The following is a 16,269-nucleotide window of genomic DNA, read 5'->3' on the forward strand; positions in this document are numbered from 1 at the left end:
CCACGCCATATAATTGTCAAAATGACCACTGTGGAAGCCAAGCAGAGAATCTTAAAGGCAACAAAAACAAAGGGCCAACTGACATTCAGAGGCAAACCAATTAGAATCACTCCAGACTTCCCAAACCAAGTCATGAGAGCCAGAAGGGCTTGGAGTAACATATTCCAAACTCTGAAAGAAAACAACTTCCAGCCAAAAATTTCCTACCCAGCAAAACTTTCTATCAAATTAGATGGAGAAATAAGAAGCTTCCATGACAAACAGAAACTGAAGGAATTTATGTCTTCAAAACCAGCACTAGAGAAAATACTCAAAGAGATTAACTACAAAGAAGAAATAGGTAACACTCACCAGAACCAGAGAAACAAGAGTGTCCATCCAACAGACAACTAAGATTGGTTATCTGTGGAGATTCATTATTTATGTTAGTCTTTTACCTATCTCTAAGTTGTACTGTTTGCCTTTATTGTTGTTAATTTTTAGGATTTCTAGTTGGAATATTAATATACCTTCAGATATAGCATTTGGAAATATTTTATCCAATTCTATTAGTAACTTTTAACTCTGTTTACATTGTCTTTGGATATACAATATTTTCTTTTATTTTTTAGGGAGTTTGTATATTCTTCTGTTGCCTGTGCCATTGAAATCATATCCAAGAAATCACTGCCAATTTCAATGTTGTGAGGTTTTATGACCCAGATTTTCTCCTAAAAGTTTATAGTCTTAAGATTTATATTTAGGTCTTTTATCTATTTTGAGTTAATACTTGTATATGGGATTAGGTAAAGGTCCAATTTTATTCTTTTCCATGTAATTATTATTTTTCAACAATATTTAGTTAAAAGATTATTATTTCCACCACCAAATGTTCGTGGAAACCTTGTCAAAAATAACTTGACAATATAGGGAAGAATTTAGCTCTAGGCTTGTATTTAACTCCAATGGTCTATATATCTGCCTTTAGAACAGTACTACACTGTTTCAATTATTGTAGCTTTATATGGTTTGAAATCAGAAAATATATATCTGCTAGCTTTGTTCTTTTTCAAGATCGTTTTGGGTATCTAGAATTCATATTCCATATTAGGATAGATTTTTTTCTGAAAAATAAATATATAAATATATGATAGTTTCACCTAAAAAAACAAAAAAATATGCTCTAGTAAGAAAGAAAGCAAAAAGAAATATTGAAATGCTATCTTTAAATCATCAAACGCTTGGTATCAGACAAATGAAACTGTTATGTGAGATTATCATTTTTAATTTTGGATAAATTGCTATAATACTAGATGTCAACCACTAAGCCAAGCATGGGAAGGAGGGATGGGGAGAGAATGGGGTGGGGATCGGGTGGGGGCTGACTGGGCGATGTGTGCATGTATGTCTACAAAAGTTTGTATCCCACTATGATGTATGAATACAGTGCACCAATAAAATAAAATTAAAAAAAAAAAAAAAAAAAAAGGAAAAAGAAAAACTACTTCTCAGGAGTAAAGGTAGGAACAAAATAAACCAGTACTAATATTGTCTTATTTATATGATATATACCCTCTATGTTTACAAGAAAATAACTCTTTGAAGAAAAATAACATAATTGTATATATCCACAATTATTTATACACAATGCTCAATCAATAATTCTGAGGTATTCTGAAAAGTGAAAACTGGACCAAATCCAGTATACAAGCCATAAAATGACTCAAACATGATTTTGACACTGGTCTCATTAAAAAAGGATTAGCTATAAGAATGATTAAGTATGTTTAAATAAAAAATGGCAAAGATTTTAGCATATACCAATAATATATAAAAACAGTCAATTTATAGAACTATTTTAGTGCTAAATCGTGCACTTTATTGCCATTCTGGGACTGGCCTCAAACTCCTACTTCAGCTTCTCAGCTGTATAGGATTAAATGCACGGAGCTACAACACTAAGCTGTTTTTTTCTAAAGAAGAGTTGGGAATCCTTTTTTGCACTTTGAGTGGAGATTTAAAACACAGATAAGATGATTCATTTCTTCTCTCTGAGTCTTGCAAGTGGCTCTAATTCCTAACACCTTCAAGCCCAAATATGTGTATCACTTTGAGAATTGACTGCCCTCTTGGTTGGTGTGCACCATAAGGTTTCCATTCTTCCTTCCACCTTTCTGAGCATGACAGTCAGTCTATCATAGTATAATATGAACATATAATATATATACATATATGTATATATGTGTATATGTATATGTATATATATATGTATATATATATGTGTGTGTGTGTGTATATATATATATATATATATATATATAGTGGACTAAGGAATGATATGAATATTATGTGGAAATGGATATTATACTTTTAATTATATTTAACCCGTAAATATAATGCAGACCAATCTATAATCTATAACTGTCTTTAAACATTGATTCTTTAAACATTGAGCCAAGCCACATGAATCACAGTTAACGTCATCTTATTTCTAAGACTAACATTTTAAAGTGGCTTATTTTTAAACTTATAAACTTGATTTACATATCTTTAATAATGGTCTGCTAAATGATGGTAGTTTGACAGAGTTTTGAATTTAACTTATTCACTTATTCATTTAACAATCATTTGTGAAATTCCAGTCACTGGCTCAAATATCTAATGTTATGAAAAAAATTTAAATAATTTTTTACTTAGTGGTCATGAGAGTAGTAGAAAGTAGTAGAAAGCCCTGAATCTAAAGGAATAAATATAAGATGAACATTCATGAAAAACTGCTACGTAAAGAGGAAAAATAGAAGTGGCTGCTAACTTCAATGGAGATTTTAGCAGGGATACTGAGTAAGGAATGTGGGGAAGAAAGATTCCACTTGACAGAGGAAGTACAAAGCATTATTGTATTTAAATAATAGACAATAATCAATCATGTCTAGGCCTGGAGTTCACTTAGAGTCATCTTAAGACATAATCCTGGGAAAATTTCATACATATTTTGAAGAGCCTTTATTGATTACACCATGCATGTTTACTTAATTATACCTTTTAAACATCACATCTGTGGCAATGGCTCTATAGGTTTTTTTACTTCTAATTGAAGGTTTTTCCACAATATTTGCCATTCAGAAATAATCTAGTATAGGTATACCCTTTTCATTCTGAGGTTGGATGATTTTCATCATTCCAAAATCACAGAATTAATATCTTCCCTGCCTCCCCAAATTGCATTGACTTGTGATCCCTGTTTTTAAGATATATATTATGAGATCTGACCTGATTCAGTTATTTGTAATCTGACTTTAGATGATGATGATGATGATGATGATGATGGCAATGATGACAATGATGATGATAATGCATGTGCAGCACTCACTTATAAAATGAGGATGTATAAACAAAAAACACTTCAGTCATAGAGCATACATGAGCAGGGGGTGGTGGCACACGCTTGTTATACCAGTACCTGGAAAACTGAAATAGAAGGATCTCAGGTTTGAGGACAGACTCAGCTACTTAGTGAGGCTCTTTGTAACTTAATAAGACCCTCTTTCCAAATAAAAAGACTAAAAAAAAGACTGGGGATGTAGTTCACAGGTAGAATGTCCTTGGATTTCATCCCCAGTACCACATGCACACACACAAAATAGACTGCATAAGTAAAATGCCCATATCAAGATTCATTGAAAACATCTCCACAAATGCTATAATAATACATAACTAACTACTTTGAAAAATGTAAGATTTTATAACTTGGGTTCTCTATGCCAGTTTTAATGTTTAACTGTGATGCCAATAAAAATTCATATTTTTACTTTTTTGGAACTAGAGATTGAAACCAAGAGCATTCTACTTCTGGGGTACATCTCTGATCCTATTTTATTTTAGTTATTTTGGAACAGGGTTTTAATAAGTTGCAGAGGGCCTCACTAAGTTGCTGAGGCTGGCTATAAACCTGTAGTCCTCTTTTCTTAGCTTTCCAAGTACTCAGATTGCAAGTGTGGGCCACCACATTCAGAGGAGAAATTCATATTTTGATCCTGTTGTCAATTTTCTCTCATGTTCAAAAGACTATTAATTGAGTAATTTCTTTTTCGTGACTGTTGAAGATAGAAACAAAATGAACCCAAATTCAAATATTGTCACTTGACAAAACAACATATATTCAAGTATTTCCAAACAAGTATATCATTTTTCTTTACACAAATGCATAGTTAAAAAAGCAAATCCCAAAAAACAGGTACATACTCTGAGGAAACCTTGGTGGGTTGTCATTCACGTCAGTCAAGGTGATATTCACTGTTGTAGATCCTGAGAGCCCTCCAACCTGCCCAGCCATGTCTTTGGCTTGAATCACCACTGAATAGTGTTCTCTGGCTTCCCTGTCCATGTTATGTAAGGCAGTTCTGATAACTCCTGTAATACATGTATTATTAAAAAATTAGCATTAGTTTAATATTAAACAAGAAGCAACTTAAATACACAAATACATGCACATACACATATATATTTTGTCTTAAATGTCTTTATTTTTCTTTCTTCTCTCTTTTATTTCTCCTTTCTTTTTTTCCTATTTTGTTATGAGAATTGAATCCAGAAGCATTCTACATCTTAGCATAACCCCACCCATTTTTAATATTTTATTTTTAAATTTACTTTGAAACAGGGTCTTTTGATACTGTTTCAAAAGAAACAGTATCTTATTACTGAGGGCCTGGATAAGATGCTAAGGCTGGTCTTGAACCTGCTACCCTCCTGTCTCAGCTTCCCAAACACTAGAATTATAGACATATGTTAACAGTGAGAGAAATTTCTATTTAGATAACATATTTTGAGAGAAAAACACACTTTTGAGAAAACCAATACCTTAACGATGCACTAAACTGACTTGTTGTGACATTTATTTACAAGCACATGTCCCTAACCGATCTTTTGGTGGTAAATTAAGATGACTGTCAGACTACATCTCCTGGGGCAGATGGCCCCCGGAGGTCAGCCCTCTGCCTGAGATCATTCATTCTGCTGGCATGCTGAACACCGCACAACTTGTTCTCCTCAGAAGTGTCAGCAAGATGGGCATATTGATTTAAGCAGAGGTTAATTTTCCTCTTTACAGAGCAATTTACATAGCTTCCTCACAGGGCTGTCAAGGCTTCAGATGAAAAACACTGGATAAATGTGGACACTTGAACAGAGATTTTAGAGGAAGGCATTTTATCATGTATCAAGACAAAAAAAATACACATTTTTTGGCAAGAAAATATATTTAACAGAAACTAGATTTATACATATAAGCAAAATAATGAGATCCTAGAAATTACTAACAAAAGTCACATTTTGTGTTACAGTGCCAAGGCAGAACATGTAATGCACTTTTGAATACTTAGACTAACAAAATAAATACAATGTTATGTATACCCATTTATGATTATGCATACCTAAACATCCATATGTCTTCCCATAAATCTGATGGTTCTGTAAATAAGGTATCTCTCTTTCCCCTACATGTTAATGAGATTAGTAGTATTGCTTTCATCCATGAATACAGTATTACTTGAAATTTCTTTTCATTTTTCTGGATCCTCCGTTTCTCCTTCTGTAACCTCTCCCAATCACTTTCTATTACTCTACTGGTCATTCTCTTCATTTCTCTGAAGACTTCTTGTTTTCTATACTCTCCCTAGCTTTCACATAGAAGAGTAAGAATGAGTACTTGGTTCTTGGCAGAAAAGAGAGACTTTTTAAAAATAAAATTATTGGTGAAGTGTAGTCATACATCTTAATGGAGTACATGATTGTAGAGGCATACATGCACGCGTCACCCAGTTAGTCTTTCCTCAATTCCCACCCCATTTCCTCTCTATTTTTTTTCTTCTCACGTTTGGCTTAGTGATTGGCTTTAATATGTTTGTGAAAGTACAATGTGTACATTAGGGAACTTTACTCTTCCTCCTTCCATCCCTCTCAGTTTGCTTGCTTTATTTGCTAATTTATAGTATCTCCTTTTTTGTCTAAAGTTCTTCCTATGACCCATTTTCTCCCTAGCTTCCTCAACATATGAAAATCAACCCATTAATTCATCACATAAACAAAACCAAAGACAAAAATCATATGACCATTTCAAAATCCGACATCTATGCTAAAAGCGCTGGAGACAGTACTTTTAAAGGTGAATGTCTTTCTTGGCTCAGGTTATGAACTTTTCTGCAGTGAATGATATACCAATGAATATTTTAAGATACTTTTGTGCTTTTTATTACTATATATGAGTTAGCTACTACATTTCAACATATGATATATTTTACAATTTTACATTTGAAAGTAAAATTTATTGTTTATTTCTTGAAGAAATGAATATGGTGATTCATACAGGCTTTAACAAGATAACACTACTGCTTTTGCCTTTTGTTGTCCCTGGCTCTTCTTCCCCTATAGGACACAGGAGATATGCTAAATAGTCAGGGTTACCATGAACTTTTTTTACTCTTATTTTCTGCTGAGTGAGTAATTTTATCATGTTGAATGAACAGTCCTTATTAATGTTGGTGAACATTTGCATATATATTAAGTTTTTAAATATTATATTCTAATTATATGTTTATTAAAATTTATGAACAATCTTGAAATAAAAGCTTGCCGAAAAGCATCAAACACTTATATCTTTCCAATATCTTGAGATAGAAATAAAGAGAAAAGAATATTTCATTCAAGAGTAATTCAAAACCAACCAATATTTGCAACATTTAGAGAATTACAAATAAAATACATATCTTGAAAGAACTCATGCATTAACATTTATTTTTCCTCATCTCATACATATGTTTTTTTTTTCTATTTTTATCCAGAATGTTATCTTTGGAAATAATGAAAGAGCTAAGCAGATTTTTTAATAAAATAATATGTTAAATTTGAAGCAACACAGACAAAATGACAATATTTACTGACTTTTTTGGACCTGTTAAAATTATCCCTGTTTGAATTTCATGAATTGGATGCTCTCCCTAATATGCAGAAACTAGGGAGAAAATGGGTCATGGGAGGAATTCTAGATGAAGTTGGAGATACTATAGATGAGCAAATAAGGCAACCTAACTCAGGTGATGGGAGGGAGGAAGACGGAAATTCTCTAATGCACATGGTGTACATTAACAAATATATCAATGTCAATCACAAAGACAAACATGAGAAGGAGGAAGGGGAAGGAAATGGGGTAGGAAATTGGTAAGGACTAATTGAGTGATGTGTGCATATATTCCTCCACCATTTTGGACCCCATTAAGATATATGACTACAATGCACCAATAAAAAGTTAAAAAAATAGAAAAAATTTTGAAATTTTATATGCCCAAATTAAGTGTAAAACAATGCAATAAACACTCTAGGATATTCATCTTTGAATTATGTAAATTCAATGTGTCTTCCAAAATAAACCAGTTGTAAAATTTAAAAAGAAAGAAAATATAACCTAATATTGATTACTTTCAAAAGGTCCTACATTATTGAAAGTTTTGGTTTCAATATATGAATTTAGATTCATCTTGATTTTTTTTCATAAGTATTTTGGTGCATTATAGTCTCCCCATCATAATGTAGTTTAGAGCGATGGTGACATGCATGCACACAGCACTTGGTGAGATTTCCCTTGGCTTCCTTCCTATCACTCTCCTTCCCCACAGTGGGTATTGAGATGGCGTTGGTATGCTCACATATGTACATATCAGTGGAAATGTTTCCCTCATTGATTCCAGTGCAAATGGTCCAGAAGCATGCGTTGAATTAACATGATTAGAAAGCACACTTTAGCATTACACATTCCTGTATTTTTTTATATTTTATCTTCATCTAGTTATGCAAATAAATGCAATACTTGTATGGAGATATATATTCATAAACATACAACCTACAGTGATAAAATAAAATTTTTTAAATTGTGACACCTAAGCATATATACAATGTTAAAATAATGTTTAGTTACATTGGTTGGCTATTTCGGTCATGTGTTCACTATCCATATACCCAGTAATTGCAATACAACATAGCACTGTTGTTGAAATAAATGTAATAAAAACATAATGCAGCCTTTTCATTTAGTATATTTATTCTTGTGATAGAGATGAACCAAGCCCTTGGGCATGCTAGGGATATACTCTACAAATGAGCTAAACCTTAAGCCCCTTGTTTTGGAAATTAAAAGGAAACACAATTCAGCTAAATTAATTAACATAAATTATTCTTTACATATTTGTTAAAAAAAGAGACTATGCCATTGTTTTCAATACATACTACTAGGTAAATTCCTATGTTTGATTCTGAATGTCAGAAATACTTTATTACTAATGTTTATTTCAAAACTTTAATAGGAATTGCTGCTTCTTTTTGTCTTTTGATATTGGGTTGAATCAACAGGATATGATCATTTTTATTATCATTTTGTTTTATTTCTTATTATATTCCTGGTAAATGATTGTAGTTGCATCACCGACTGCAAATTACCTTTTGAGTACTCCTTACCAGTCACCTTCACATACAGGGGTTTGTAACTGGGAATAATTCTACTGAACACAAGTTCTGAACACTGAAAATTTGTCTGTGATTATAGACACTACTTGTTGGGCCTCATTTATTGGCCCGCCATATGTTAATGTTTCTTGACTAATAATGCTCATAAAGTATTAGAATTTTCAAAGTGCTTTTTTGTATTTTGCCCATGAAATAAAAACACAGTGAAAATATTACAAATTTTTTGAGTGCCTGGCAAATTTATTATAAGAATTATTTCCAAAGCACAACTATACATGATATACATTCACAAACATATCAAAGTTAATCACTAAGCCAAACATGAGAAGAAGGAAAGGGAAATAATGGGGTGGGAATTAGGGAAGGGCGAAATGAGTGATGTGTGCATATATGCCTCTACCATCTTGTACCCCATTAAGAAGTATGACTACAAAGCACCAATAAAGAAAAGTTTTTAAATGTTCTTCAATTCAGGAATTTAAAACATAAAATTTACTTGCTTATATTGTAAGATATTGATGTATGATAGCAAGAGTTTGAGGATAGATACAGAAAGAAATTCTTCAAATTAAACAGAAATCCAGGAGTGGTGGTGCACGCTTGTAATCCCCACGCTTGGGAGGCTGAGACAGGAGGATTGCACAGGTTCAAAGCTGGCCTTAGCTACTTAGTGAGGCTCTCAGCAAGTTAGTGAGACCCTGTTTCCAAATAAAAATATAAAATAGGTCTGGGAGTATAGCCCAGAGGTAGAAAGCCTCTGGGTTCCACCCTCAGTACCACACACACACACACACACACAAAATTACACAGAAATGTACATATGGATTTACAAGATAGTAGGAAAATATATAGTGGCCTTTCTTGGAAAAACAGAAACCTCCAGAAATGAAATGGGCCAATCTTATAAAAAGCTAACTAGTTGCTAGACTGGCCTAGACTAGTCTCCCCAAATAGGAAAGGTTATAGGCATATACAACAATTTTGTTTGTGTTTTCTGTCCTTTGGTGTCTTGTTCAAAAATTTCTCCTCTATTCCAATATTCTAGGACTTTTTCTATAATTCTTCTACTATAGTCAGAGTTATTAATCTTAGACTTAAATCTTTAATCCGTTTTGACTTAACTTTTAAAACTGGCTAGACATAGGGATTTAATTTCATTCTGCTATATGCTAATAGAACAAAATATAGCAAAGAAACAAACCTGTACATCTGTAGCCAATTGATTTCAACAAAAATACTAAGAACAAGCATGAGAAAGAAGAGAAATTTCAACAATATTGTACAGATTTGATTCATTAGTTAATGCCATGGAAGACTGCAAAACCAATGCCTGATTAGCTAGAATAAATACCCATATACATTCAAATTTCTACAGAAATCCTTAAGGAATATTCAAATGTTTAAAACGAATTGGTAAATTTTCTTACATGCCTTAACTGCATGGATCCCCTTTGATTCAGTGTTTTGTTGTTTTTTGTTTGTTTGTTTGTTTTGCTAAGTTGTTCATTTATTTATGTAATGTCTATTATATATAGAAAAAGTGTTAGACTCCTAGTTTTACTCAGAAGGGAAATATTGGCTACCTAATATCAAATCATGTGAAATTTTATTATAATAAATAAAAACAGCAAAATTATAGACCATAAAATCAAGATACAAAAATTAGTACCATTGCAATATGCCAATACCAAATTATCTGAAATATAATCAAGAAAGTAATCCTGCTTATGAAAGCTAACAAAGAATAATAAAATACCTAAGAATAAGATTAACAAAATAATTGAAAGATCTTTAAAATGAAGATTATAAAACACTAATGACAGAAATTAAAGAGGACACTCACACATGTACATACACACACACACACACACATACACACACACACACACACACACACACCATGTTTGTGGACTGTAATAATCAATATTGTTAAAAGTTCCATACTACTCAAAGTAATGTACAAAATTCGGCATGGTGTTTCCTGCCTGTAATCCCAGTACTTGGCCGACTGAGACAAGAGGATCACAGGTATAGGGACAGCTTCAGCAGCATGGCAAGACCCTATTTCACAAGACAAATGAGCAAAAATTAGGGCTGGGGATGTTACTTGAGGGTTAAATATTTCTTGGTTCAATCCTCAGTGCAATACATAAAATATAATATAAAATAAATAAAGTAAGAATTCAGTGCTATAGGTATCAAATTACCAATACCATTCTTCACAAAACCATACAAAGCAATACTAAAATTCATATTAAAGTACAACATAAAATAACCAAAGCCGTCTCCAGCAAAAAGGACAAAATAATAGGAATCACACAAAATGACTTAAAAATATATTACAAATTGTAACAAACAAAACAGCATTGTTTGGCTTAAAATCATATAAGAACCAAGAAAACTGAAAAGGAAACATAGAAGAAAACTCACACATCTAGAACCCATTGGTTTTTCAGCAGAGTTGCTAGGAACACAAAGAAGAAAGGACAATCTATCCAATAAATGGTGCTGAGAAAATTTAGTATACACAATTAGAAGATTGAAGCTAGATTAGAGCTTTCACCAGTTACAAAAATCAACTAAGAATGAGAGCTGTGATATAGCTAAGCGAATTTTTTAATGTGAAACAGTCTTTCTAATTTGCTGAGGCTGACTTGGACCTGCCGTTGATCCTCCTGTCTAAGCCTCCCAAATACTGTGATTATAGTCATGAGCTACCATGCCCCATCTGGTTCAGAGTTTAATGTTTTTAAGTTTTATTAATCATCTATAAATGAAGAAACTACATTTCTTGGTCATAATATTTATTTTCTTCAGTTGCTCAGTTTCTATTGTAATTTAAGTATATATTTACCTACACATTCTAAATTTTTTCTACTGATTTTGTAAAATTACTATCACTTTTATAAATTTGTATTTGTATTAAAAACAAATACGCTATGTGTGGTGGCGCACGCTTGTAATCTCTGCGCTTGGGAAGCAGAGACAGGAGGATCACGCAGGTTCGAAGCCAGCCTCACTGGCTTAAGAGACCCTGTTTCCAAATAAAAATATGAAAAATAAGTGTCTGGGAGTGTAGCTCGGAGGTAGAAGGGTTTCAAGGAACCACAGTACCACACACACACACAAAAAATAAAAATAAATACTTAGACATTTACCTATATGTGACTGAATTTAAGAAATCTCTTTTCACTCATCATCAATTCAATGGTACTAAATGTGTTTCTGCTTTGTAAAAAATGTGAAAAATAGAAATACTTTAGAAAAGTTTATGACATTTTTATATTAGGATTGCAAAATTCAGTGATAGAAAAATATGTAAATTTGGAAAGTTAGAAAACAGAAAATACATTTTATTAAAAAAAAAAGACAAAGCCAGGTGTGATGGTGCAAGCTTGTAATCCCAGCGTTTGAGAGGCTGAGGCAAAAAGAATTGTGGTTTGTATAAAGCCTTGCCGGGCATGGTGGTGCACGCTTGTAATCCCCACACTTGGGAGGGGGAAGACAGGAGGATCGCGCTGGTTTGGAGCCAGCCTCGCTGGCTTAAGAGACCCTGTTTCCAAATATATATATATATATATATGGAATATCACATATATATGGAATATCATATATATATGGAATATCACATATATATGGAATATAATATATATATATGGAATATCATATATATGTGAAATATCATATATATATGGGATATCATATATATATGGAATATCATATATATGTGGAATATCATATATATGTGGAATATCATATATATCATATATGGAATATCATATATATATATATATATGAGGTCTGTGAGTGTAGCCCGGAGGCAGAAGGGCTTCCAGGAACCCCAGTACCACCAAAAAAAAAATAAAAAATAAAGTCTCCTCTATTTATTAAAGCCCTTTGCAACTCAGTGAAACCCTGTCTCAAAAATAAAGAATAAAAAGATAGGTATGGATCTTGGAGGATCTTGGAGGCATGGATCTTGGAGGCAGAATTCCTCTGGGTTTTAATCCTAGCAACACACACATACACACACACACACACACACACACACACACACACACACAGAAATTTAATATGTAGTTATCAAAATGAAAGAGTATAACAAAAATTATCTTCCTTGTGGGAGGTTGTCATATTTATTTTTGTAAGATGCTTGGAGAAACAGAAAATCCATAGGAAGAATATCCAGTATTATGGATGTGAAATAGGCATGATTCTAGCTTCAAAAAATGTTAGTAAATGATAAAGATTAGAAAGTTTGTGATTAAAATGCTCAATAATTTTTTTACAATTCCCTGAAATTACAGTATTTCCTCTTTTGATGCCTTGTGGAAATTTCAGATTGACTAAATTTCACTCCTTTTCAGTCACTGTCACAGGCTGTGGCTGAGCAGAAAGATGGACTTATATACAGCTATATTTAGCACACTTGGGACTCTTAAGTTTCCAGTGGATAATTTGTTATATTTCATATTTTAATTATATTTTATGCAATTTATTCATTTTTTAAAAATAAGTATATGGTATATGAGAGACATTAGCATCCTATATTAAAAAAAATCATATATTCAATTTTGTATCCATGGATTTAATGGCACAACATGAATGTGGATATTTTTATACTTTAGTAAGAAGATACAATTTTCCTCTTTTGTTTATTTTATTTTTCTACCACTAAAACTGATGTGGAAGCATTTTATTTCCACCTAGTAAAATGAGAAAAGCAAATTACCACATTTTGTATATGAATTTTAAATCAGGCACTCCCTTTGGTTATACATCTTACATTTATTAATTTACATACTTCATGTGTAAGTAAACCCAATGTTTAAATAACACTCAAATCATATCAGAAAGTTTCAAAATCAAATATAACTCATCAGTAGCAGTAGCTCAAATTACTCAGCCCTCAAATCTCATAGAACCTATAGGAGACAGTTGAGATATTTTGAAGGGAGATAAGCAGAGAGAGAAAGAGAGAAAAAAAGACAGGTCAAAAAGAAGAAAGAAAAAGAATAGAAGAGGGGGTAAGTAGAAGACAGAAGAATATCATAAAGTTATCAAATCCATATGTATTTGGGGAAATAGGTCTGGCAGCTTAAAAAAATATGGTTTTGTTGATATATCATTAGCATTTTCTAAATTAGAATATTTTAACATGTTTTCCGTTTTTGTATTTGGTTTATCTTTTCTGGCTATTATTAAAATTTAAGTGTGATATATATTTTCTAATTAGTATAGTTCATAATCATGGTGATAAAATCATAGGGCATTTTGTGAAGGCCAACTATGCTCTATACAGTCAAGTTTTTAGAACTATTCTATTGAGCAAAAATTTACTAAGATAGCATTTTATGGTGGAAAGGAAATTCAAATACATCCTCTGTAAACAGGTTAATCTGGGGAGGGGGGAGAATCCCAAGAGTAATAGGGATGATGATGGCTTTAGAGCCCCACAAATATTGTTGGCACATATGCTTTACAATACTTTTTTTCTTTAAAGCCAGTATGCTTTATATAAAGCATATGAATAGAAACAGCTATAGGATACTCCTTTGACTGTTTTCCTCTTGGTATACATTTCCTCTTGGAGAATATATATTCTCCAATATATATACCTCTTGATATACATTTTCTCTTGGAGAATGTGTGTGTGTGTGTGTGTGTGTGTGTAATATATATAATAACTAGAAGCTCAAGCAGAATTTGGAAGGAAGGATGATCACACACTGGCTATGTGGTTTTAGAAGCAGCCTGTGTCTGCATTGTCCAAGTACTCATAACACTGGAATCAAGCTTCCTCATTAAGCTTCCCTGAGAAGATAGTAGGAAAATGATATAATCACGGATAAATCAAATTTCTGACTCTAGAAGCTCAGAATTTTGACTTTTATATAATAGAAATGTGAGAAATTTAAAACATTTAATATTATTGATGAAACAATAAATTGCCACAAGTCAACAACAAGGAGGTCACTAATAAAGAGATGAAGAAAATGTCATGAGGATTTAGAATTTTGATTTTCAATAAGATCAAAGTCAAAAGAAAAGAAACTGGAGAAAGTATACAGGAAATGAAAGAACATATGATTAGAGAAATTGAGGTCCTAAATAAGAACTAAAAATAGGCTTTTGAGTGAAATGGAGACAATAAATGCATTTAAAAACTAAACAGAAACTACCATTGCAGATTGGATCTCATGGAAAATAAAATCACACTCTTTGAAAACAGCTCATTTAAAATTAACCACATAATCAACAATATAGAGAAGATAATATGATAACAGTCAGATCATCCACGAAATATGGGATGAGAGAATATAGGCATCAAAGAGGAGCTAGAAGCAAAAAACAAGGGAATTGAAACCTCTTCTGAGAAATAATATCATAGAATTTCCCAAACAGAAAAAGAATTGGATATCCACACAATGGAAAAAAAAAAAAAAAAACACTAATGAGATAAGATCAAAAACTTGCCACATAATAATCAAAATGACTAAAAAAGAAGTCAAACAATCTGATATTCACTGTGCACAAAAGAATGGGATATATTCAGGGACAAAACAATGGAAAAAGAAAACCTCCAGAATTCTTAACCTAAGCCATGAAAGCTAGGAGAGTTTTGGTATGATTTACTCCAAACCCTGAAGGAAAAATAACTTTCAACCAAGGATGCTATGTACAGCAATGCTATGTACAGTAATGATATCTTTCAAAGTTGATGGATACATAAAAACCTTCCAAGACAACAATAAAACTTATTTGCATACTAATGCCTTTTTTCTTATTTGTAAGGAAAAGCTATTTTTTTCTTTTTTGTGATTTTATTTTATAATGCATTGTCATTTTATATGCAACAGGTCATATTATAATAAACTAAAAATATACAGTTATTTCAGTGAACTGGCTTTCATGTTACATATAATATATATGTATATCATATATATTGTTCATATAAACTATTATAGAAAACTTATTCATTTCTAACAGCATATTTATGATTTGAATTTATATATACTTAAAATTTTGAACATATACATTAGTGTATATATTTGTATATTATTGTATTTTTTGCACATAATTTAAAGTGATTTCTTAAGACACTTGTGGAGAATTCAAGTGGCTATTAAAATTTTTAAATTAGAATGTAGTCATGATGGCCAGGCGTGGTGGCGCACACTTGTAATCCCCACGCTTAGGAGGCGGAGACAGGAGGATCACGCTGGTTCGGAGCCAGCATTGCTTGCTGCAGAAAATTAATATTCTGACCATGATACTACACTATTTTTCTGGAAATTTAAATATCAGTATTTAAAGGGGAAGATATTATATTTTTGGTTATATTTGACAGTTCACATTTGGCTATCTGATTTTCATTAATTTTTGGATTACTTATTAATTGGTAATTAACAAATGTCCAAGTATTTATGACTTCTTTATCACTGAGAACAAACATGGAAACGTAGGATCCGTAGTGCAACCGCATATGACTGTTTCTTCAAAATTCATAACTTTGTCATGGATACATATTACATACAATAATAGGGGAATTAAATATTTAATGTAACTTGAGACAGCATTGAGAATAGACTCTGTGGAGCAAGAGTAGAATCAAGGAAATGGGTTAAGAGGTCATTAGAACAAAATTAAAAGCAACAATGAGGAGCTGTGTTCAGATCTTGAGAGTATTCTAAAGGTAAGTTGGCTATGAAAAAGTTGTTTGTGAAAGAAAATCAGGAATGGAAGAAGGTTCAACACCCAAATCTTGAACTGAGA

General features: G+C 32.1%; 1 protein-coding gene across 3 annotated transcripts in view; it reads right to left on the minus strand.

The window, feature by feature from the left end:
• CDH18 (cadherin 18) overlaps positions 1-16,269 on the minus strand; it is a gene marked incomplete at both ends in the record, with an annotated part of 341,945 nt that overhangs the window by 131,452 nt on the left and 194,224 nt on the right. For all 3 annotated transcript variants that reach the window (XM_080704748.1, XM_080704750.1, XM_080704749.1), the window contains one exon: positions 4,222-4,389. In XM_080704748.1, coding sequence (XP_080560874.1) covers positions 4,222-4,389 — 168 coding nt within the window. The remainder of the gene's footprint in view (positions 1-4,221; positions 4,390-16,269) is intronic.

The sequence above is a fragment of the Muscardinus avellanarius genome, assembly GCF_963383645.1.
Source record: "Muscardinus avellanarius genome assembly, chromosome: 1".
Lineage (NCBI taxonomy): Eukaryota > Metazoa > Chordata > Mammalia > Rodentia > Gliridae > Muscardinus > Muscardinus avellanarius.